The 19,334-nt window shown below is 46.8% G+C and overlaps 1 protein-coding gene and 1 long non-coding RNA gene across 2 annotated transcripts; both read left to right on the top strand.

The window, feature by feature from the left end:
- Nucleotides 1-6,165: 6,165 nt before the first annotated feature.
- Nucleotides 6,166-6,614, top strand: LOC109939525 (uncharacterized). Its single transcript, XR_002261993.1, has 3 exons — nt 6,166-6,238; nt 6,321-6,443; nt 6,523-6,614. It is a non-coding gene; the product is annotated as an uncharacterized lncRNA (long non-coding RNA).
- A 4,981-nt stretch (nt 6,615-11,595) lies between these two features.
- LOC103626822 (uncharacterized) lies at nt 11,596-12,523 on the top strand. The gene is made up of 4 exons (XM_020537713.3): nt 11,596-11,679; nt 11,768-11,812; nt 11,899-12,153; nt 12,232-12,523. Exons 1-4 carry the CDS (start codon nt 11,677-11,679, stop codon nt 12,298-12,300), a joined length of 372 nt encoding a protein of 123 aa, XP_020393302.1. The 5' UTR covers nt 11,596-11,676; the 3' UTR covers nt 12,301-12,523.
- The last annotated feature ends 6,811 nt before the right edge of the window (nt 12,524-19,334 follow it).

Genomic DNA, 19,334 nt, shown 5'->3' with positions numbered 1-19,334 from the left:
TCCTCCATGCAATATCCTTCAGCTATTGATCCTTCTGGTTGAGCTTTATTCTTCACAAGTGCCTTCAGCTTAACAAAAAATCTAAATGCAATAATTGACACATGTAAGTTAAAACTGAATTATTGATTATCATTGTGCAAATTAATTAAAGTTGACTACATACCTCTCCATGGGGTACATCCACCGGTACTGAACCGGACCTCCTAGTTTAACTTCTTCCACCAAGTGCACCATCAAATGCACACTTACAGTAAAGAATGATGGCAGGAAAATTCTCTCCATATCACAAAGTGTCATCACAATACTGTCTTGAAGCTGCTCCAGCTCAGCAACATCTATGACCTTGGAGCACAACTTCTTGAAGAAGTTAGATAACTGAACAACTACTTTCATGACATCCTTGCTAGGGTAACAAGACTGCAGTGCCACTGGAAGAATGTCATGCAGTAAAATATGATTGTCATGACTCTTTAATCCAGTCAATGTACAATCTTTCATATTTACACACCTAGATATATTTGATGCATACCCATCTGGAGTCCTGAGGTTCTGAATTACTGAGCAAAAAATCTCTTTTTGGTCTTTAGACATAGTAAAAGGTGCATCAGGAGTTGTTTGCTTTCCTTGAGCATCTACAACAGGATGAAGATCCTCTCGAATTCCAAGTTCAACTAAATCTAGTCGGGCATTCAGATCATCCTTTGTTTTATGACAAATATTCAATAGAGTGGCGATAAAGTTGTCACACACATTTTTTTCTAAGTGCATTACATCTAGATTGTGTCTTAGTTTGTTGTGTTCCCAATATGGTAGTTGAAAGAAAATTGACCTCTTTTTCAGCCAATCTTCTGGTTTCTTCTCCACTTTACCACAACCCCCATCTAATTCCTTCTTTTCTCCTAGTCTTGTACGCTTGCGTTTCTGACCACTTTTATCTTCGACTTTCTTATTCTTGCCTTTCTTCTTACCCACCTTGGATGTTCTCTCCCCTTTCCCTAACACGAACTCTTTGCCTTCCAACATTTTCAAAACTGTAGTTCCACTCATTTTTTCAGGTGAAAGTCCAGTCTCTACCAAGCCATCAAATTGCATCCTTTGCCTTCGGTATTTGTGATTTATTGGCAGCCAACGACGATGTCCCATATAGCACATCTTTTTACCTTTCTTCAGGTGAAATGATTTTGTAGCTGGACCACAAGAAGGACATGCATATCTACCGCTCGTGGTCCATCCACATAGGTAAGCTAGTGCAGGAAAATCATTTATAGTCCACAATAATGCAGCTCGAAGAGTAAAATTCTTTTCTGAGGAGGCATCTGGTGTTCTATCTATTCCCGCCCACAAAAGTAATAGTTCATCGATAAGGGGCTGCAAATATACATCTACATCATTACCTGGAGAATTTGGTCCAGGTATGATCATTGACAAAATTAAAGATGTTTGCTTCATGCAGATCCAAGGTGGAAGGTTGTAGGGAACAAGCATTACTGGCCATGTACTGTGCTTTAAATTCTTGTTCCCAAAAGGGTTAAATCCATCACTAGCTAGACCAAGGCGTACATTACGAGCATCTTCTTTAAAGTCAGGATATCTACGATCAAAGTCTTTCCAAGCATCACCATCTGCTGGGTGGCGTAGTTTTCCATCCTTTGTTCGCCCCTCATCATGCCAACGCATGTCATCTGAAGTTTTGGTAGATGAAAATAACCTTTGGATCCTAGGAATCAATGGAAAGTAACGCAACACTTTGGCTGGTTTCCTTTTCCCCTTAGATTTCACTACAGAGGCATTTGAATCCTTCTTATCAACTTTCCAACGAGAGCTCTCACACACGTGACAAAAATCTTGTTTAGCAAAATCACCTCGAAAAAGAATGCAATCTTTGGGGCAAGAATGGATTCTCTCATAATCAAGACCTAAGTCACAGATGATTTTCTTTGCTTCATAGTATGTCTTGGGTAGATTAGCTCCAGGAATACCAGATAGCAGATCCATTAGTCCTGTAAATGATTCTTGTGACCAACCATGTAAGCACTTCAAGTGATATAAGTGGACTAAAAATGACAGCCTAGAATATTTACACCCAGAAGAAAATATTCTTGCATCTGCATCCTTCAATAAGCTTGAATATATATTCTGTTGCCTCCCCAAAGTATCTCCTTCCGCTAGATTCACATTATCCTCAGTGGCATTATGTTCCACATCTACAGATCCAGACTGAATATCATCTGCTTCAGCACCAATTATACTTGCAGCCCTTCCAAATGCAGCCTGCAAGAGTTCTTGCATGTCATCCAATCTTCCATCCTGGCGGTGTCGTATTGGACCTGAATTAGTCAAATTTGCACTGATATTTGGTACATCAGCAAGTTCTATAGATGGACTGTCATATTTTTCACCATGATGAACCCAGATAGTATAACCTTTAATAATACCATCACATCTCAGATGTGTCCTGACCTCATCACAGCTGTGGTTGTATCTATTTTTGCAGTTTATGCATGGACAAAGTATCTCGCTACCTTGTGGAAGGTCCCGGTAAGCAAATGCTAAAAACTCCTCAACACCATTTTTGTATGCAGTGTCCAATCTTGATTCTTTCATCCAACTTCGATCCATCAATCTTTATATTATGACCTATTAAAGTTGAATAAAACCCATAAGCATTTATCCAAACCAGTTTAATTTATCTGTCCAAATCCTTACTAGCAATCTGTCAACAACTCCAATCGAAACACAAATTTACCAGAGGGACAGAGAAGGCAGTCAGCAGCACCTCAGCGGTCACTGGTCAGCCGGTTAGCCGTTCAGAGCCTTGGACAGTCGGACCTCAGCAAGCGACGCTCGGGCCTCAGCAAGCCTCAGCTGCTGGTGGGCCTAAACCGTGACAACACCTAATCCTGTTCCGCGGTTCAGCAAGCCTCAATTGCGTGTTCAGCGGTACCTGTTCCGCGGTTTGCCCAACAGACAAGGATACGCTCAATTGCGCAAGGATATGCTCCATTTTATAACCAACCGGTGGTCTATGTGGGGAGGAGACAGCGGTTTCCGAGTCCTTCCTCTTCCCTAATTAGTTCCGTGTTTCCCTCGATTCGCATAGGTCCGATTCGCCAGCGCCAGCGGTTTCCCTCGCATAGGTCCGATTCGCCAGCGGTTTCCCTCGATTCGCCGGCGGCGCCACAGCAAGGTGATGCCTCCTCCTTCCTCTTCCCTAATTAGTTCCGTGTTTCCGTGTATGGTGCCGTCGGGGAGGGTGCCGTGTTTCCCTGTATGGTCTCCGCCGCGAACTTCCCCCACGGCCGCTGCCTCACCCGCGGTAGTGCTCCCCCCTGGACACCGGCGGCTCCACGCTCCCGTGCAGGAGGCCCCTGTGCCTCGCCACATGGTCTTGCAGCCGCCGCACAAGCCATCGTCCTCCCCGCCGCGAACTTCCCCCACGGCCGCTGCCTCACCCGCGGTAGTGCTCCCCCCTGGACACCGGCGGCTCCACGCTCCCGTGCAGGAGGCCCCTGTGCCTCGCCACATGGTCTTGCAGCCGCCGCACGAGCCATCGTCCTCCCCGTCGCTGCCCAGGACCTCCGCGACACACAGATTTCTTCATCCCGCACGAGCCGTCTTCCTCCGCGACGCTCTATTTCGGCACTCTATTCCTTTAATGTACATACCATTTATAAATATTTGCTGATTGCTAGGGTTGCTGTGTTGGGTCCCCGATCCCGGCGACCGACTTCTCAGAAAGCAGCGGCGGCGAAGGGCGTGTTGTGCTCCTGAAAAACCCTCAGGTATGGATTCTCAGATTTGGGGAAAAAGCACTTTGCTGCTGTGCAACTGCCGCAGCTATTTCTGCACTCTATTCGTTTATTAAAGAAGTGGGGATTACATGGTCAGTATATCGGCAAGTTGATCATCATTCCCCACATGATCTACACTTACCATACCTTGTTCGATACAATCTCGAATGTAATGGTAACGAGTATCAATGTGCTTGCTTCTATCGTGAAACACCGGGTTCTTGCTCAGTTATATTGCTGACTGATTGTCAATAAATAAACTGAATTTCTGCATATTTTCCTTTAATATATCCGCTAGTAGCATACTCAGCCACACTCCCTGACATACACCCATATTCAGTTTACATACCTCACTATATTCAGTTTAAGCAGATTTCTACATACAACATTTTATTAAGTTAAGAGACTTCACCTTATGCATCATGGCCTTATAGTAGCTTCTTTATACAACAGTTATTTTGAAACTGTTGTTGTTGACCTTTTAGTTACTATAGGTTGAGATTGAGCCAAGAAGCTAAAAAACATTAGGATTAAATAAACCAATTATTTAAAGAGAAACTCTGGATATATATGGACCTTCCAAAGTGTTTTGAAGTCAGTACCAAGTATTAATACAAGTTGCTCCTCCACCTGCAATTTCTGCTTGTTCTGAAGGCTGTATTGAACCTGTCCATAATCTGATATGTGTTTGCCTATTTTGTTTATGAAAATTATAGAATGAAATGTTTGTTTCTTGCCTACATTTTGGATAATGAAATTCCTAATTTCTAATCTTAGCTCTTAACTGAGAATGCAATTTCACAAGGCAACTAACATGCTCATCTTTTATTTTCTTGATCTCCTATATGTAATAAGCAGAATCAATCATGACCAGAGGACTTCGAAGATTAAAGAATTTGAACATTGATGGAGATGGTGCAGAAGCTGCTCAGGAGGAGCACGAAAATGTGGTAGATAATGAGAACAATGAAAGTTTACTGTCCCCTCCTGATGTTGATGGTTTATTAGTCCGCCTGCCACACCAACCTCGAAGTCCAATTAAGATCATATGTAAGTTTCAGGTTTGTTCTTGTATATCTTGGTACAATGTGAAATCTTACATTTTCATATATGCAGGGCCAAATGGAGAGGTTAGACAGATTATAGGGGAATTCACACTTTCAAATTTACTAGCATTACAAGGAGGAAAGGTAATTGTAGAGACAGATGAAAATGGTGTCCCAAATGAAAGGTCAGCCTCCATTCTTGGGCAGCACCTTGGCCATGTAGCAGAAAGCCCAACCTTAGCCCCTTTAGACATCCCAAGATTTGACAATAGCAGGTTTAATTCACACAAGGAACAAATAATAAGGGATGTTGAGGTAATTTTTTGTTATCGGTGCAAGCATGTACCTTCATTTTTTATATATGTACTAACATTTACCTTCCTGTATGTAGCTAAAGTTTGCCTTCCCAAGGCAAACCATACATCTTACAAGGGACTGGATCCTAAGGACAGTTAATAATAGGTGGCGAGCGTACAAATCTAAGTTGAAGAAACAATACTTCAATCGTGACGAGAGAACTCTAGAAGAAATCCTAAGAGAGAAGCCACTAACGACTAATGAACATCAATGGAGATCTCTAGTTGGAATTTGGTGCCAAGAGCAACATAAGGTGCCATCTATTTACTCAACACGTTTATATCAATTTTTAATCAAGGAATGTTACATTATTGCTTAATCATTGCCTGTCTTTGTAGAAATTATGTTCCACAAACTCTCGTTGTGCAAAAGAACAGAAGACTGCACACACATGTGGGAGGAAAAGCCTTGCTAGATTAAAAAAAGAGATGGTGATAAATATTCATCCATATTTGTTAAATTTCACTATCATCTATCTGAGGATTGAAATGATAGCCAAATAACTAAATTATGCAGGAAACCAGAACTAAACGAAAGGTTCATAGGATAGAACTATGGGAGGCAGCTCATAAAAAGAAGAATGGTAGATACACAACAGAAAAGGCAGAGACACTGATGGTACGTACATTTTCTGGTATAAATGATTTATGCTTGATCTAAAAATCAGCTTATAGTTCCTTAACCTTCATATATACTTTGTTTCAATAGGCTGCATCTTATGAGGAATTTAAAAAAAGGAGAGGGAACAATGATGGTAATCGTCTTTCATCTAAAGATTACAATGAAGTGTTCAATGATATTGTTGCCAAGGATTTCAAAGCACGTGGGTACTATGATGATAAGTACTGGAGTCAAGTACAAGCTTTTCAAGGTTTACCGTTTGTTAATCAAACGGAGGAAGAAAGAATGTACCAAGAGAAAGTAAATGAAATTGACAATAAAATGGAATCCGTGAGTGGTCTCATGAAGCATTGGCCTACTTTTATGTCAAAAAAGTATCCAGAAGATTTAACCCCAGAAATGAGAGAAGCTTTACAAAATGAAGTAAGCTTGCATTCAACAATGGCCCCCTCCCTCTCTAGAATAAGAGCATATTTTTAACAGTATGTTGGTTCAAATATTTCAGGGTGGTGATAGTTATGACCAATGCAATGAAGATGACAAATCTGAAAATTATGCTGCCAAAGATACGAGTAGCATCCAAGAAGATTCAAATGATGACGTGACCTCTCGAACAAATGAAGTGCATGTATACTTCCTTTATTTCTATTATTAAATATCATTAGCTACTATATAATAATATTCAAGCTCTTGCTAATGGCTTGTAGAACATGGTTCATGTCGAGCAGCAGCAACAACAATCTGGCCATAGAAGTCTTGGACGAACTCAAGTCCATACATCTGCACCACATGAGCAAACACCTTCAAAGGTATGTTAGAAAGGCCTACTCAATTACCAATGCACATGTATCTTGTATTTTTTTGTATTTTGTTACCTGCTTCAAAGTTGTACACAAACAGATTTATAATTTAACTACCCGAGCTAATGCAGCTAAATGCACTGATAACATATTGACATGATTACAGAATGGCTAAATGCAACATTCACCCCCTTAATCTTGTCAACCTTCTATCTTGACGACGCCCAATTGCCTCCTAAGTTCTGAGAATTTCATCCGGCCAAGTGGCTTTGTCAGAGCGTCGGCTAACTGACCTTCAAAACTCACATGAGCCACATCTACCATCCTAAGTTCTGAACACCTTTCGCTCGAGGAGAGGAATGCGGACAACCGGCGAATAGTTTTCAGATGAAGGGGATTCACAGATCAAAAAAGCAAGGAGCTCCTCATTAGAGGACAGACCCAGCGCTCGAGGATACGGATTCGATTGACCCTCTCCATTTGCTAGCGCTTGATACGAACCCTAGAGAATGTGCTATTCCCTTTTCGCTAGCTCACATGCATGTCCTATTCCTCATTCGCTACGGATATCCTTCAGCTTCCTGCTTCCGCTTCTTCTATATCTGATTCAACCTTAGCCGAGGAGGGTTCATTTTAGTTTCATATATATGGGAAATCCTTACTTCACATTTTTACCTTGGGAAGACAGGATTTGATAAAACTCATCTTCATATATATGTATATGTATATGTAAAAGTAGTGCTTTCAATAACAAAACCTTTGCTTTGAACTGCCTGCTTTTCCAAGGATCTACACTGGGCTAACTTGAATCTGTTTACTTCACTTCTATTTGAAACTACTCCTCCCGTCTTTCTATATGATAATTTGAGATTGCTCTACCGGACCTGAGTAGTAAGTGTTGACTCATGCGAGTCACTCCTTCTCAGCTTTGACTTCTTGGCTGGCTTGATGCTCAGTCTGGCCAAGGGGATGACCCCCTTTTCTCTACTTTACTTTGTTTAGCTTTGCGAATGATACTTTTTCTTTTAAATAAAGCTTTTTCAAAATTCTATTGCAGCACTTTTGCTAGAAAAAAAGCACGCACAAAAAGCACATTTCTTCCTAGTACTTTTATTTTTCACCCACCCATAGGAAAGATACGTAGCTCGGTCAGGGCATATCCTAAAGCCATTGCCTCCAGCCAGTAGTAGTGGTAGGTAAGCATCTTAAGTTAGGGGTGAAATTGCTTTTCTGACAAGGAAAGGGATTGTAGGCAAGCCTGTATAATTTCCTCTTACCTCTTCTCTGCATTTCCATCTTTCAACATATTCCCAAGCGCTCGGTAATTTCTTGTTTCACTGCTGCCTCTAACTTATTTGGTTTAAAGCCTTCATTGTACGACTGAGGATTGGGTAGATGCTGATTCCGCGGCTCAGATTCAAATAGAACAGAACTGACCACTTTCGTCTGAATCATAATTTCCACTATGCTTCAATCTTGTTCAGAATGTTCAGCGTTTGGAGTCTCCATAAACCTGCTTACTATTCCCACTGAATAAGCTAAGTCAGGCCTGGTGTTCACCAAGTATCTCAGACTACCAACTATGCTTCTGTACCTGGTTACATCTAGTACCTGATCAGGCTTCCCAGGCAACAGCTTAACATGTTGTTCCATTGGAGTATCGGCAGGATTACACCCCTTCATACCACAACTCTCAATGATTTTGGCAGCATAGGCACTCTGGCAAATGGTAATCTCCCCAGGTCTCTGTTTAACTTCAATGCCAAGGTAATAGCTCAGCAACCCAAGATCACTCATACTGAAACTCTTCATCATCTGCTGTTTGAAGATGTGTATCTCCCTTTTGTCTGGCCCACAAATGATAAGATCATCCACATATACTCCTATCAGTAATAAAGTGACATCCTTTCCCCTTTTGTAGACAGCATGTTCTTCTCTACTTCTTCTGAACCCAAGTTTTACTAGCTCTTTGTCAAGTCTAGCATTCCAGGCTCTAGGTGCCTGCTTCAGACCATACAATGCCTTGTTCAGTTTTAGTACTTTCTTGGGAGAACTGGGATCAGTAAACCCTGGTGGCTGATGCACATACACTTCTTCAGTAAGATCTCCATTTAAAAATGCAGACTTAACATCCATGTGGTGTACCTCCCACTCACCTTGAGCTGCCAAAGCCAGGAGTAACCTCACTGTCTCCAGCCTTGCAGCAGGAGCAAAAACCTCATCATAATCAACTCCATGGATTTGTGCATACCCTTTTGCCACTAGCCTGGCTTTGTATTTTACCACCTTTCCGGTTGCATCCCTTTTTACCTTGAACACCCACTTCAGACCGATAGCCTTGTGATCTTTTGGCAGTTCTGTAACTTCCCAGGTCTCATTCTGATGAATTGACTTTATCTTTTCTTCCATGGCATTCCTCCAGCAGTCTTGTTCAATAGCTTGCTCAAAATTTTTTGGTTCATCGGCAGCCAACATGCACAGCCCACTGTACTCGAAATCTTGGATTTCTTCAGTTGAGTCAAACAAATTCGCTAGTGTTCTGTACCTCAATGGTACTCCTTCTGAAAATTGAGGACTCTGTACAGGAGGAGACACCATACCTGTAGTCTGAGATGTACTTGTCAATGGAGTGTGTGGTGAGCTGGGAACTGCATCATGTCCCACTGCACTCCCCTGGCTTGCTGAGAGATCCCCTTCAGCAGTTGGTTCAGAGGATGCTTCAATATTGCTTTCAGTTGATATTGTCGGAGTTTGGTCACAGAACTGATGGTCTACAACAAATGTTTCAGTCACCTTATCACCTGTGTTAAGCACTAAACTCTCCCAGTCCCATGGTGTGTTTTCTTCGAAAACAACATCTCTGCTAACAACCAGTTTATTTGTGACAGGATCAAAAAATCTATAGCCTTTTGAACCTGATTCATAGCCAATGAACATCATCCTTCTTGATCTGTCAGCTAACTTATTCAAACCAGGACCAGCTAGCTTTGCATGTGCTACACATCCAAAGACTTTTAGATGACCAACACTTGGTTCCTCCTCTCAACAACCCCATTTTGCTGAGGGGAATATGGAGTTGTGGTGTAGTGTTTGATTCCAAACTGACTGCAGAACACTGAAAACAGGTTTGATGTGAATTCTCCCCCTCTGTCTGTTCTCAATGCCTTCAGACTACCACCCAGTTCAACTTCTGCCCTTTGCTTGATTTTTTTGAAACAATCTAGTGCTTGATCTTTAGTATTAAGCATCTCGACCCACATATATCTACTATGGTCATCTACTACTAAAATAAAAAATGAGGCACCACCTATACTTTTAGGAGTAATCTGACCACACAAATCTGCATGAACCAGTTCTAACCCTTTCTCAGCTCTGAAACTTGACACAGTTGGAAAAGGTTTCCTATGCTGTTTCCCAAGAACACAACCATCACATACCTGCTCAGCCTTTTTCACAGTTTGCATGCCATCAACCATTTTTTTGCTACTAAGATCATGTAGAGCTCTGAAATTTAGGTGACCAAATCTAGCATGCCACTGCCATGACTTGTGTTCGGTATTTGACAGCAAACACACAGGTGCTGACAGGCCAAATTTGACAGTGACACCACTCTTTGCTTCTGTGAACACCACGTGATGACATTGTTGCCCAAGAAAAATACAATCCCACTTGTGCTCTTTCTTCTCTCAAGATCACCTGCATGGTCAATGTCTGAGTAGCCAACTAATGCTGCATCTGCTCCCTTTGAATATTTGCAGCCATATTGGATGGTTCCTGCAACAAACCTGATAATTCGCTTGATGGCTGTCCAGTGCTCAGCATTTGGTGTTTCCATAAATCTACTCACCATTCCTACTGAGAAGGCAAGATCAGGTCTTGTGTTAACCAAGTACCTCAAACTACCAACAAGACTTCTGTATTTTGTTGCATCTAGAATCAGCTCAGGTTTCCCAGGTAACAATTTTAGGTGCTGCTCCATTGGTGTATCCACAGGATTACAACCCTGCATACCACAATTCTCCAGTATCTTTTCAGCGTATGCACTCTGACAGATAGTGATCTCCCCTGGTTTCTGCTTTACTTGTAAGCCTAGGTAGTAACTCAATAGGCCTAGATCACACATATTGAACCTTTTCATCATCTGTTGCTTGAAGACAGCTGTTGCCATGTTTTGGTCAGTTAGATCATAGTGAACAATAAAAGTGTCATTCTCTTGTTGATTTGTGCTGCACTTTGAACTGTCCCAGTCCCAAGGTTTCCCTTCTTCAAATACCACATCTCTGCTAACTACCAGCTTATTTGTGGCTGGATCAAAGAACCTGTATCCTTTAGTTCCTGACTCATAGCCAATAAATACCATTTTGCTGGATCTGTCAGCAAGCTTATTTATTCCAGGACCAACACGCTTCACATGTGCTACACAACCAAAGATTCTCAGGTGACTCACTTTGGGCTTTTTTCCATGCCAAGCTTCATAGGGAGTCTTTTTGTTCAGAGCTTTTGTGGGTGATCTGTTGAGGATATACACTGCAGTTCTCACTGCCTCACCCCAAAATATTGATGGAACTCTCATCGATTTCAGCAGGCACCTGGCCATTTCAACCACAGACTGGTTCCTCCTCTCAACAACCCCATTTTTCACAGTACTTGTAGAGCATTTCCTTTCCCCTTACACAAAGGCTAGCCTACAAAAGGCAATCCGCAGGTAGAATATGTGATACATTAATTAAGGGCTCCATGTAGTGCCTGTAAAGTTAGAACTATTTTCAAGTTAGATGCTGAATTCTCATATATACTAACGTGTGCTGAATCATCTAGAATCCTAAAGCAACTCTACTGTTATAAGATGTTCAGAACTGGTCTGCTAGCTTTTGGAAGGATTAGCTTTCTTTTGCAACTCTAGGGTTCAGTAATTGGTTCCTATTCGTCTACATTCCCTGTTAAAATCTAATATTTATAATTTTCTTTTTCTATAATAATTGAGTGAAACTATACCTGTAGGAGGCACAACTTGATGGCAATGTAGTCAAAGATTTGCCAAGTGATCCTATATTGCACAACATGGTATGTCTAAGCTAATTGTATTATTGTTTCAATTAAAATATAAAGCATAATTTGATTAAGTGATGCTATGATTTGATGTTTATTATAGAGAACTCGAAGGGTTCAAGCTGCCAGCATGGGCATATCAGAATCAGTATGTGGTTTTATTTGCCTTATTTCTTTCCAATTATGACGTTGTTTTTACCAAAAGATCATATGTTCATGTTTTGTAATTTGTAGAGACAAAAGCAAGTCTACCTTATTTCACTGATAAACAAAGGCAGAGTTGTGGCCAAAGGGAAGTTAGTGACTACAGATAGCCAAAGAGAAATATTAGGAGCAAAGCTTGGACCAGAATATTGTGGGGTTCTTGTTGAAGGCCTTGAAAATATTGAACTTGGCAATATTATATATGAGGAGGTACCTAGACCATCTAATCAGATTCGTACACTAATTGATGCTATTGGCTATGTTATTCCTTGGCCAATTACACATGTAAGTTTCTTTTTTATTTGAAATAGTACATGTGTCCCCATAACAACTTGAGTTATTGATCTAACACATGTTTCATAGGTGAAGCAAGCTAGAAGCTCATCTTGTACCCGCAACAAGTTGGTACCTGCAGCACGTGGACAAAGCTAGATGGCGTGGACAAAGCTAGATGGGAAGCCTAGTATAATTGCAAAGTGAATCAGTTAGATTCTAGTAGTTACTAAAATTTTTAAGTGATATTTGTATGATATTGCCACTTTGGCTTTGCTTCTTTGTGAACACAATTGGCAGTTACTGAACATGTTTGCTATCGAGTTAGTTAGCTTCTTGATATTTTGCCAAGGCCAAAAGCAATATTATTGAGGGTTTATAATTTGATTTTTTTAACATTCATCTCGATGCACATTTATATATATAAATGTATAAATGAAAACATCTTTTTTTGGCACGTAATAAAGTGTTACAGTATAACGTGTCTATATTATTACAAACAAATATAGATGTATGTACAGAATCGTTTCTACAGGTCTTAATACACACTTTGACGTTACTATATAACGTATTGATATGCGTAGGCACACAATACAAACGTGGCTATATTATTGTTTCTACTTTTGTTAACACGCGTTTTGGCATTACTATAAAATGTGTCACTCGCCAGTTCAGCTGACACGTCACCTTTCCACATCACCTGCCACGTCATTTTTCCACATCACCTGCCATGTCACCTATCCACATCACCTGCCATGTCATCATTCGTGTCACCTACTATATCGTCTCTATACTCCTTAATGCGCAATAAAGCGTCACTATAAAACGTGACTATAGTAATACACATGAATTATGAATGTATCTATAATATCGTATCTATATTTTTTCACACATAATAAAACGTTACTATATGACGTAACAACAATAATAGACACATGTTATATGCGCATCTATAAAAGCGTATCAATGTGTCTAAACATGCATCTAACGTGTCTATGAAACGTCTATTCATCTAATATATACGCTTACGATAATCGTTTCTACAAAGTCTGATACGGTCCATACGAAGACGCTTCTGACACGTTTTTGGAAAGCGTGCGTACATTCATATAGAGACGAATTAAAGCGTGCCTATTGTCCAAAAAAGCATAGCTACAAGGGGGGTTTTCTAGTAGTGTAATGGGCCCTGTTGGTCCTTATTCTCAAATGCTATACATCAAGAATAAGACAACACGATTGTCAATAATTTGAGACCTTCGACCTTCGAAGCATTATCTCCTTTTGGATATAATGGTCACCAGACGAAGGTCATGAAGGGCATATCTTCATCATCTCAGTGAACAAACATAAATAAGAGTACATGAAATACAAAAGAATATAAATAATGATTATGAATCAATAAGTTATTTATATTCTCATTTCATAAACATGAATAAACATCAACAATATTTATATTACATTTATACATTCGGCTTGCTAGAAGGCGAAGATGCGAGAGTGACGCAAGAGTGATTACAATCCAGCGTGAACAGTACGGGAGTACTGTTCATCTATTTATAGGCACGGGACGCAACCCAGACAAAATTACATTCATGTCCCTAATAACTAATTGTAATCATAATGCGAACTGTTAAGGACTAGATAGTCTTTTCCTCCTTAAGTCGGTATCGTCCTTTGCCTTCATCATAATGGTAAGCCGAAGCTCCTTCAGTCATAGCTTCGGCTTCTGTCCGCATCATCTTTGGGTTGTATCTTCAGGTTGAGTATACCTTTAGGCCCCGATTGTTTCGTTGGAATTAAATTCCATTTTAATAATTATAATTTAGACAAAACTAACCTAAATCATATGAGAGAGATAGTTGTATACTACATTTATGTTATAGCTGTCGGCGTTTCGAACCCGGGGGGTCCCTGGGCCGACGAGTAAATTGTCGCTGCGTGCCCCAGCCCAGATGGGTCGGCGCGAGACGGAGCGCGAAGGTGGGAAGAAGCCGGAGGGAGACAGGCGTGAGAGGTGAAATCCCGCGGCCTTCGTGTTTGTCCCGCGCCCAGGTCGAGTGCGCTTGCAGTAGGGGGTTACAAGCGTCCACGCGGGAGGGAGCGAGTGGCCTCACGTGAGCGCCGTCCCGTCCTTCCCCGCGCGGCCAACCCTCTATAAGAGGGCCCTGGACCTTCCTTTTATAGGCGTAAGGAGAGGATCCAGGTGTACAATGGGGGGTGTAGCAGTGTGCTAACGTGTCTAGCGGAGGAGAGCTAGTGCCCTAAGTACATGCCATCGTGGCAGCCGGAGAGGTTTTGGCACCCGGTTCGTGTGATGTCATGGCCGTCGGAGGAGCGCCGGAGCCTGGCGGAAGGACAGCTGTCGGGGCTGTCGAGTCCTTGATGACGTCCTCTTGCTTCCGTAAGGGGGCTGAGAGCCGCCGTCGTCATAGAGCGTGTGGGGCGCCATCATTACTCGTATGGCAGAGCGAGCCAGATGGGACGCCGGTCTTGTTCCCCGTAGCCTGAGTCAGCTTGGGGCAGGGTAATGATGGTGCCTCCTGTTGACGTGGTCGGTCCGAGCCTGGGTTGGGCGAGGTGGAGGCTCTTCCGAGGTCGAGGTCGAGTCTGTCTTCCGAGGCCGAGGTCGAGTCCGAGCCCTTGGGTCGGGCGAGGCGGAGACCGTCGGCTGAGGCCAGGGCTGAGTCCGAGCCCTAGGGTCGGGCAAAGTGGAGTTCGTCGTCCTTCGGGGCTGAGCCCGAGTCCGAGCCCTGGGGTCGGGCAAAGCGGAGTTCATCGTCTTTCGGGGCTGAGCCTGAGTCCGAGCCCTAGGGTCGGGCGGAGCGGAGTTCGTCGTCTTCCGGGGTTGAGCCCGAGTCCGAGCCCTGGGGTCGGGCGGAGCGGAGTTCGTCGTCTTCCGGGGCTGAGCCCGAGTCCGAGCCCTGGGGTCGGGCAGAGCGGAGTTCGTCGTCTTCCGGGGCTGAGCCTGAGTCCGAGCCCTAGGGTCGGGCGCAGCGGATTTCGTTGTCTTCCGGGGCCGAGCCCGAGTCCGAGCCCTGGGGTCGGGTGAAGCGGAGTTTCCTATGGCACCTGAGGCCAGACTTGGCTGCTGTCAGCCTTACTCTGTCGAGTGGCACAGCAGTCAGAGCAGCGCAGGCGGCGCTGTCCTCTTGTCAGGCCGGTCAGTGGAGCGGCGAAGTGACTACGGTCACTTCGGCTCTGTCAACCGGAGGGCGCGCATCAGGATAAAGGTGTCAGGCCACCTTTGCATTAAATGCCCCTGCGATTTGGTCGGTTGGCGTGGCGACTTGGCCAAGGTTGCTTCTTGGCAAAGACTGGGCCTCGGGCGAGCCGAAGGTGTGCCCGTTGCTGGAGGGGGTCCTCGGGCGAGACGTAGATCCTCCGGGGTCGGCTGCCCTTGCCCAAGGTTGGGCTCGGGCAAGGCGTGATCGCGTCCCTCGAATGGACCGACCTTTGAATTAATTGCACCCATCAGGCCTTTGCAGCTTTGTGCTGATGGGGGTTACCAGCTGAGATTTAGGAGTCTTGAGGGTACCCCTAATTATGGTCCCCGACAGTAGCCCCCGAGCCTCGAAGGGAGTGTTAATACTCGCTTGGAGGCTTTTGTCGCACTTTTTTGCAAGGGGACCAGCCTTTCTCGGTTGCGTTTTGTTCCGGTGGGTGCGCGCGAGCGCACCCGCCGGGTGTAGCCCCCGAGGCCTCGGAGGAGTGGTTTGACTCCTTCGAGGTCTTAGTGCGTTTCGCAACACTTCGGCTGGTCTGGTTGTTCCCTCATGCGAGCTGGCCGTAGCCCGGGTGCACGGTCGGGTCCCAAGTTCTCGCAACACTTCGGCTGGTCTGGTTGTTCCCTCATGCGAGCTGGCCGTAGCCCGGGTGCACGGTCGGGTCCCAAGTTCTCGGGCTGGTATGTTGACGCTGTCAACGGTTTGGCCGGAGCCGGGTTTGCGAGAGCAGCCCCCGAGCCTCCGCACAGGGCGAGAGGACGGTCAGGGACAGACTCGACTTTTTTACATACACCTCTGCGTCGCCTTTCCACAAGGAGGAGGGGGGAAAAGCGCCATGTTGCCCTTGGAGGGCGCCAAACATGGTGTCTCCAGTGAGCTGCTGACGGGTAATCCGAGTGGACGCCCATGCCCCATTTGTTAGGGGTCGGCTAGAGGCCCGGAGGCGCGCTCCAAAAGTACCTGCGGGTGATCTGCCGGACCCGGTCCCCTTTTGACGGGGTCCGAGGGCTCGATGCCTCCCTCTGATGGGATTCCGTTACAAGATCGTTCCCACTGGTCTCGGAAATGTCCTAGGGTACCTCGGGAGCATAGCCCGAGCCTTGGTTATGTATCGAACGTACCCAGGGTCATCCCTCGCTCTGTGTCTGAGGCGGCTGTGAACTCTTCGAGGGCCAGCCTACGAACCCCTGATCAGTAGTGGGCGCGGAGCCCGAGTGGCCTGAGGCGGCCGTTGAACCCTTCCGAGGGGCCGGCCTTCGAACCTCTGACCAGTAGTGGGCGCGGAGCCCAAGCGCTCTGAGGCGGCTGTTGAACCCCTCCGAGGGCCCAGCCTTTGAACCTCTGATCAGTAGGGGGGCTCGGGGCCTGTTTCCTTCGCGGAGAAGGATCCCTTTCGGGGTATCGCCCTTTCTCGGTCGCTGTTGTAAGAGAGAGAAAGAGGAAAAGGCAAAGGATACGAAATCGAATGACGTGGCGTACCTTTTTTGACGCGATCATTATGGCGAAGGCGAAGCGTCGCCCGCTTCTCTTGCCAAAGATGCCGCCTGTCCCGCCGTGGAGTTAATGCGACGGGGCGAGTGGTTCGCGGGGCAGCCGTTGCGCGGGCGCGGGCCGTTCGAGGAACGGAACACGGGCGCGTCGTCTTCACGCCGTGGGAGAGGATTTCCTTGCTGCCCCTGGATGGGTCGTAAGCTTGGCTGACGACGTGACCGCTGCTTCCGCCCGCCTGCCACCGCCATTACTGCCGGCCCATTTTTGGCCATATTGACCGTCGTGCCTGGCTGGCACTGTTGGGTCATACGCAGGGTCGCCTCGAGTCGCGGTACTGGTTCCGCAGTCGAGGAGGTGCGGTAGTGGCGCGAGTGGCGGTGCAGTTGCTCACACGCAGCAACCGGCACGCCGGTTGCATGACGTGTGGGCCTGGGCCTCCATGCTGGGTGCGTTGGAAGTAGGAGGGGTGCGCCCACTTGGCACGGTTGCATGCCGCCTGCATAGCTGTCCGCCCTTTCGCCCGCTGGTCTGGGCGATAGTGGAGGAATGCTTCTAACCGCTGGGCAGTTGCATGCACCACGCGCGGCGGTTTTGGCTTCTTCTGCCCTGGGCTAGCTTGCATGACGCGCGGGATCCAGCCCTCGTGCCGTAGGGGGAGGACCTTGGAGCGTGTTGGAGAAGACTCAGCCCGCGATGGCTGAGGACGCAAGTGGGGAGAGTCGCCTTTAAAAGGGGTGTGATCCCCTCGAAAGGTGACCATGTCTTTGCGCCCCCTTATGCATCGCGTCTTTCCACCTTCCGAGCCCCCGGATGGGGAACTCCCTCAATCCTTCCGCCTTGTCGTTGGAGGAACGCAACTTTGCGGAAGTTGGTACCTTTCAGCCATCGTTCGGCTTCAAGGATTTTCATCATGCAGCCCGGCTGCACCCCCTCGCCGGTGGTCACCCAAGACGGTGACCACCAGCCCCTGGGTGGGGAGAAGCAAGCCAGGCTACGATCTTGGTCCCGCCCTCAGCTTCAAGGATGTTCATCATCCTGGCTAGGGCGGGGGCCGGGCTGAGCCGGAGCTCTACCTCTCGCGCGGGTTCGTGGGTCAGCCTCTCCTTCAGCATTCAAGGGAGAGGGCGCTCACTAGCCCTGCAAGAGGGGCGGACTTCGACAACGCGGGGCTGGTCGACGGCGGGCGTCGTCAGCTTCAGCGCGTTGGGCTCGCCGGCTTGACTCCCGGTGCCCCCTCCCTCCGCAAGGGCGGTTGTCGCGCCGCGCGCACGGGAGGACCGCCCAAGACGTCGCGCGCTGCTAGGGCGGCGTTCGTGTTCTGGGGCTGTCCTGCCTTTGCTCCGGTACGGCGCCTCCGCGTGGAGGTCGGTGCTCCGCTCGTCCAGGAGGATCCGAGTGGGGATCTGCCGGTGGGCTGACGGCTCCTGTCGTCGGTGCCGAGGTGGAGGCGGCTCAAGAAGTCCCTGTCGCCGACGGGATCACAGCCAGCATCCACGCTCGGGGCCTCCGGCTCTTTGTACTTGTCCTCGCCCCTCGAGCGTCGGCGTGGGCGAGGGCAAGGTTGCAGCGGCGTCTGCCCTGAGGCCATTGCTGCCGCGGTTCGGCCACCCGGAGCGGGGGTCGTTGTCGCTGTTGCTGGAGCGGGCGACGGCAAGCCATCCGTCGGCCTTCTGTTGCTCCGCAGGACCCCAATCGTGTGGGGTTGTTCGTACCTGCGGAGGTGGAACCGGAGTTCCGTTTGTAATGGCACCTTGAGTGCCGGTGTCTTGTTCATTGCGGCTGTCAGGGCCTGAACATGTATGTATTTTTGGCACGGAGCCGTGTTTTTTCCTCATTTCGAGCACTAAGACTAGCCTGTCGGCTATCTGAACCGCTTCACCAAGCGTGAGTCGCCTCGTGCAAAGGTGACGAGTGAGGTATCCATATCCCGGAGGCGTAGGAGTCCCTCGGCTCGGTCGGCCTTGCTGTCCGAGGCTTCTCTTGCTTAGTTAAATGAACCCTCGGCCGCTCTTCGATGAGCCGAGGCTGGAGGTAGCGGTGTCGGCACGGACATAGGCAGAGTTGGCTTCGAAAAGAAGATTTGGTCGGCCGGAGCCTGGCCGGGTCGTCCACTGGCGGGACCGACGCTGGAGTCGAGTTGCCGGGGCCGCGAGCCTGGCCGATGTCCTCGGGGGACAGCTGGCTGAGGCCTCGGGGTGGTCGGCTGAGCCGTCTGCTCGAGCCGGATTCCTAGAGAAGACCCTGGCGGCGATGGCCCGGGCGTGGTGCTAATGTCGTCCTTCGGAGTGGGGGATCCTCCACCCGCGTCGCCGTCCGAGGCTAGGTCAGACCCCAGCGAAGGTGTAGTTGACGCCGAGGGTGCTGCTGCTCCCTTCAACTGTCAAGATCCGAGCCTGCAGGATCAGATCATCTTGTAGTGCGTGTATGTTTTCTGCGGCCGCCGAGGCCCAAACATATCATCGTCGTGTTGTAAAGTTG

This window comes from Zea mays, chromosome 5 (genome assembly GCF_902167145.1).
Source record: "Zea mays cultivar B73 chromosome 5, Zm-B73-REFERENCE-NAM-5.0, whole genome shotgun sequence".
In the NCBI taxonomy this organism is placed as follows: Eukaryota; Viridiplantae; Streptophyta; class Magnoliopsida; order Poales; family Poaceae; genus Zea; species Zea mays.
This window is presented reverse-complemented; position numbering and strand designations above follow the sequence as displayed.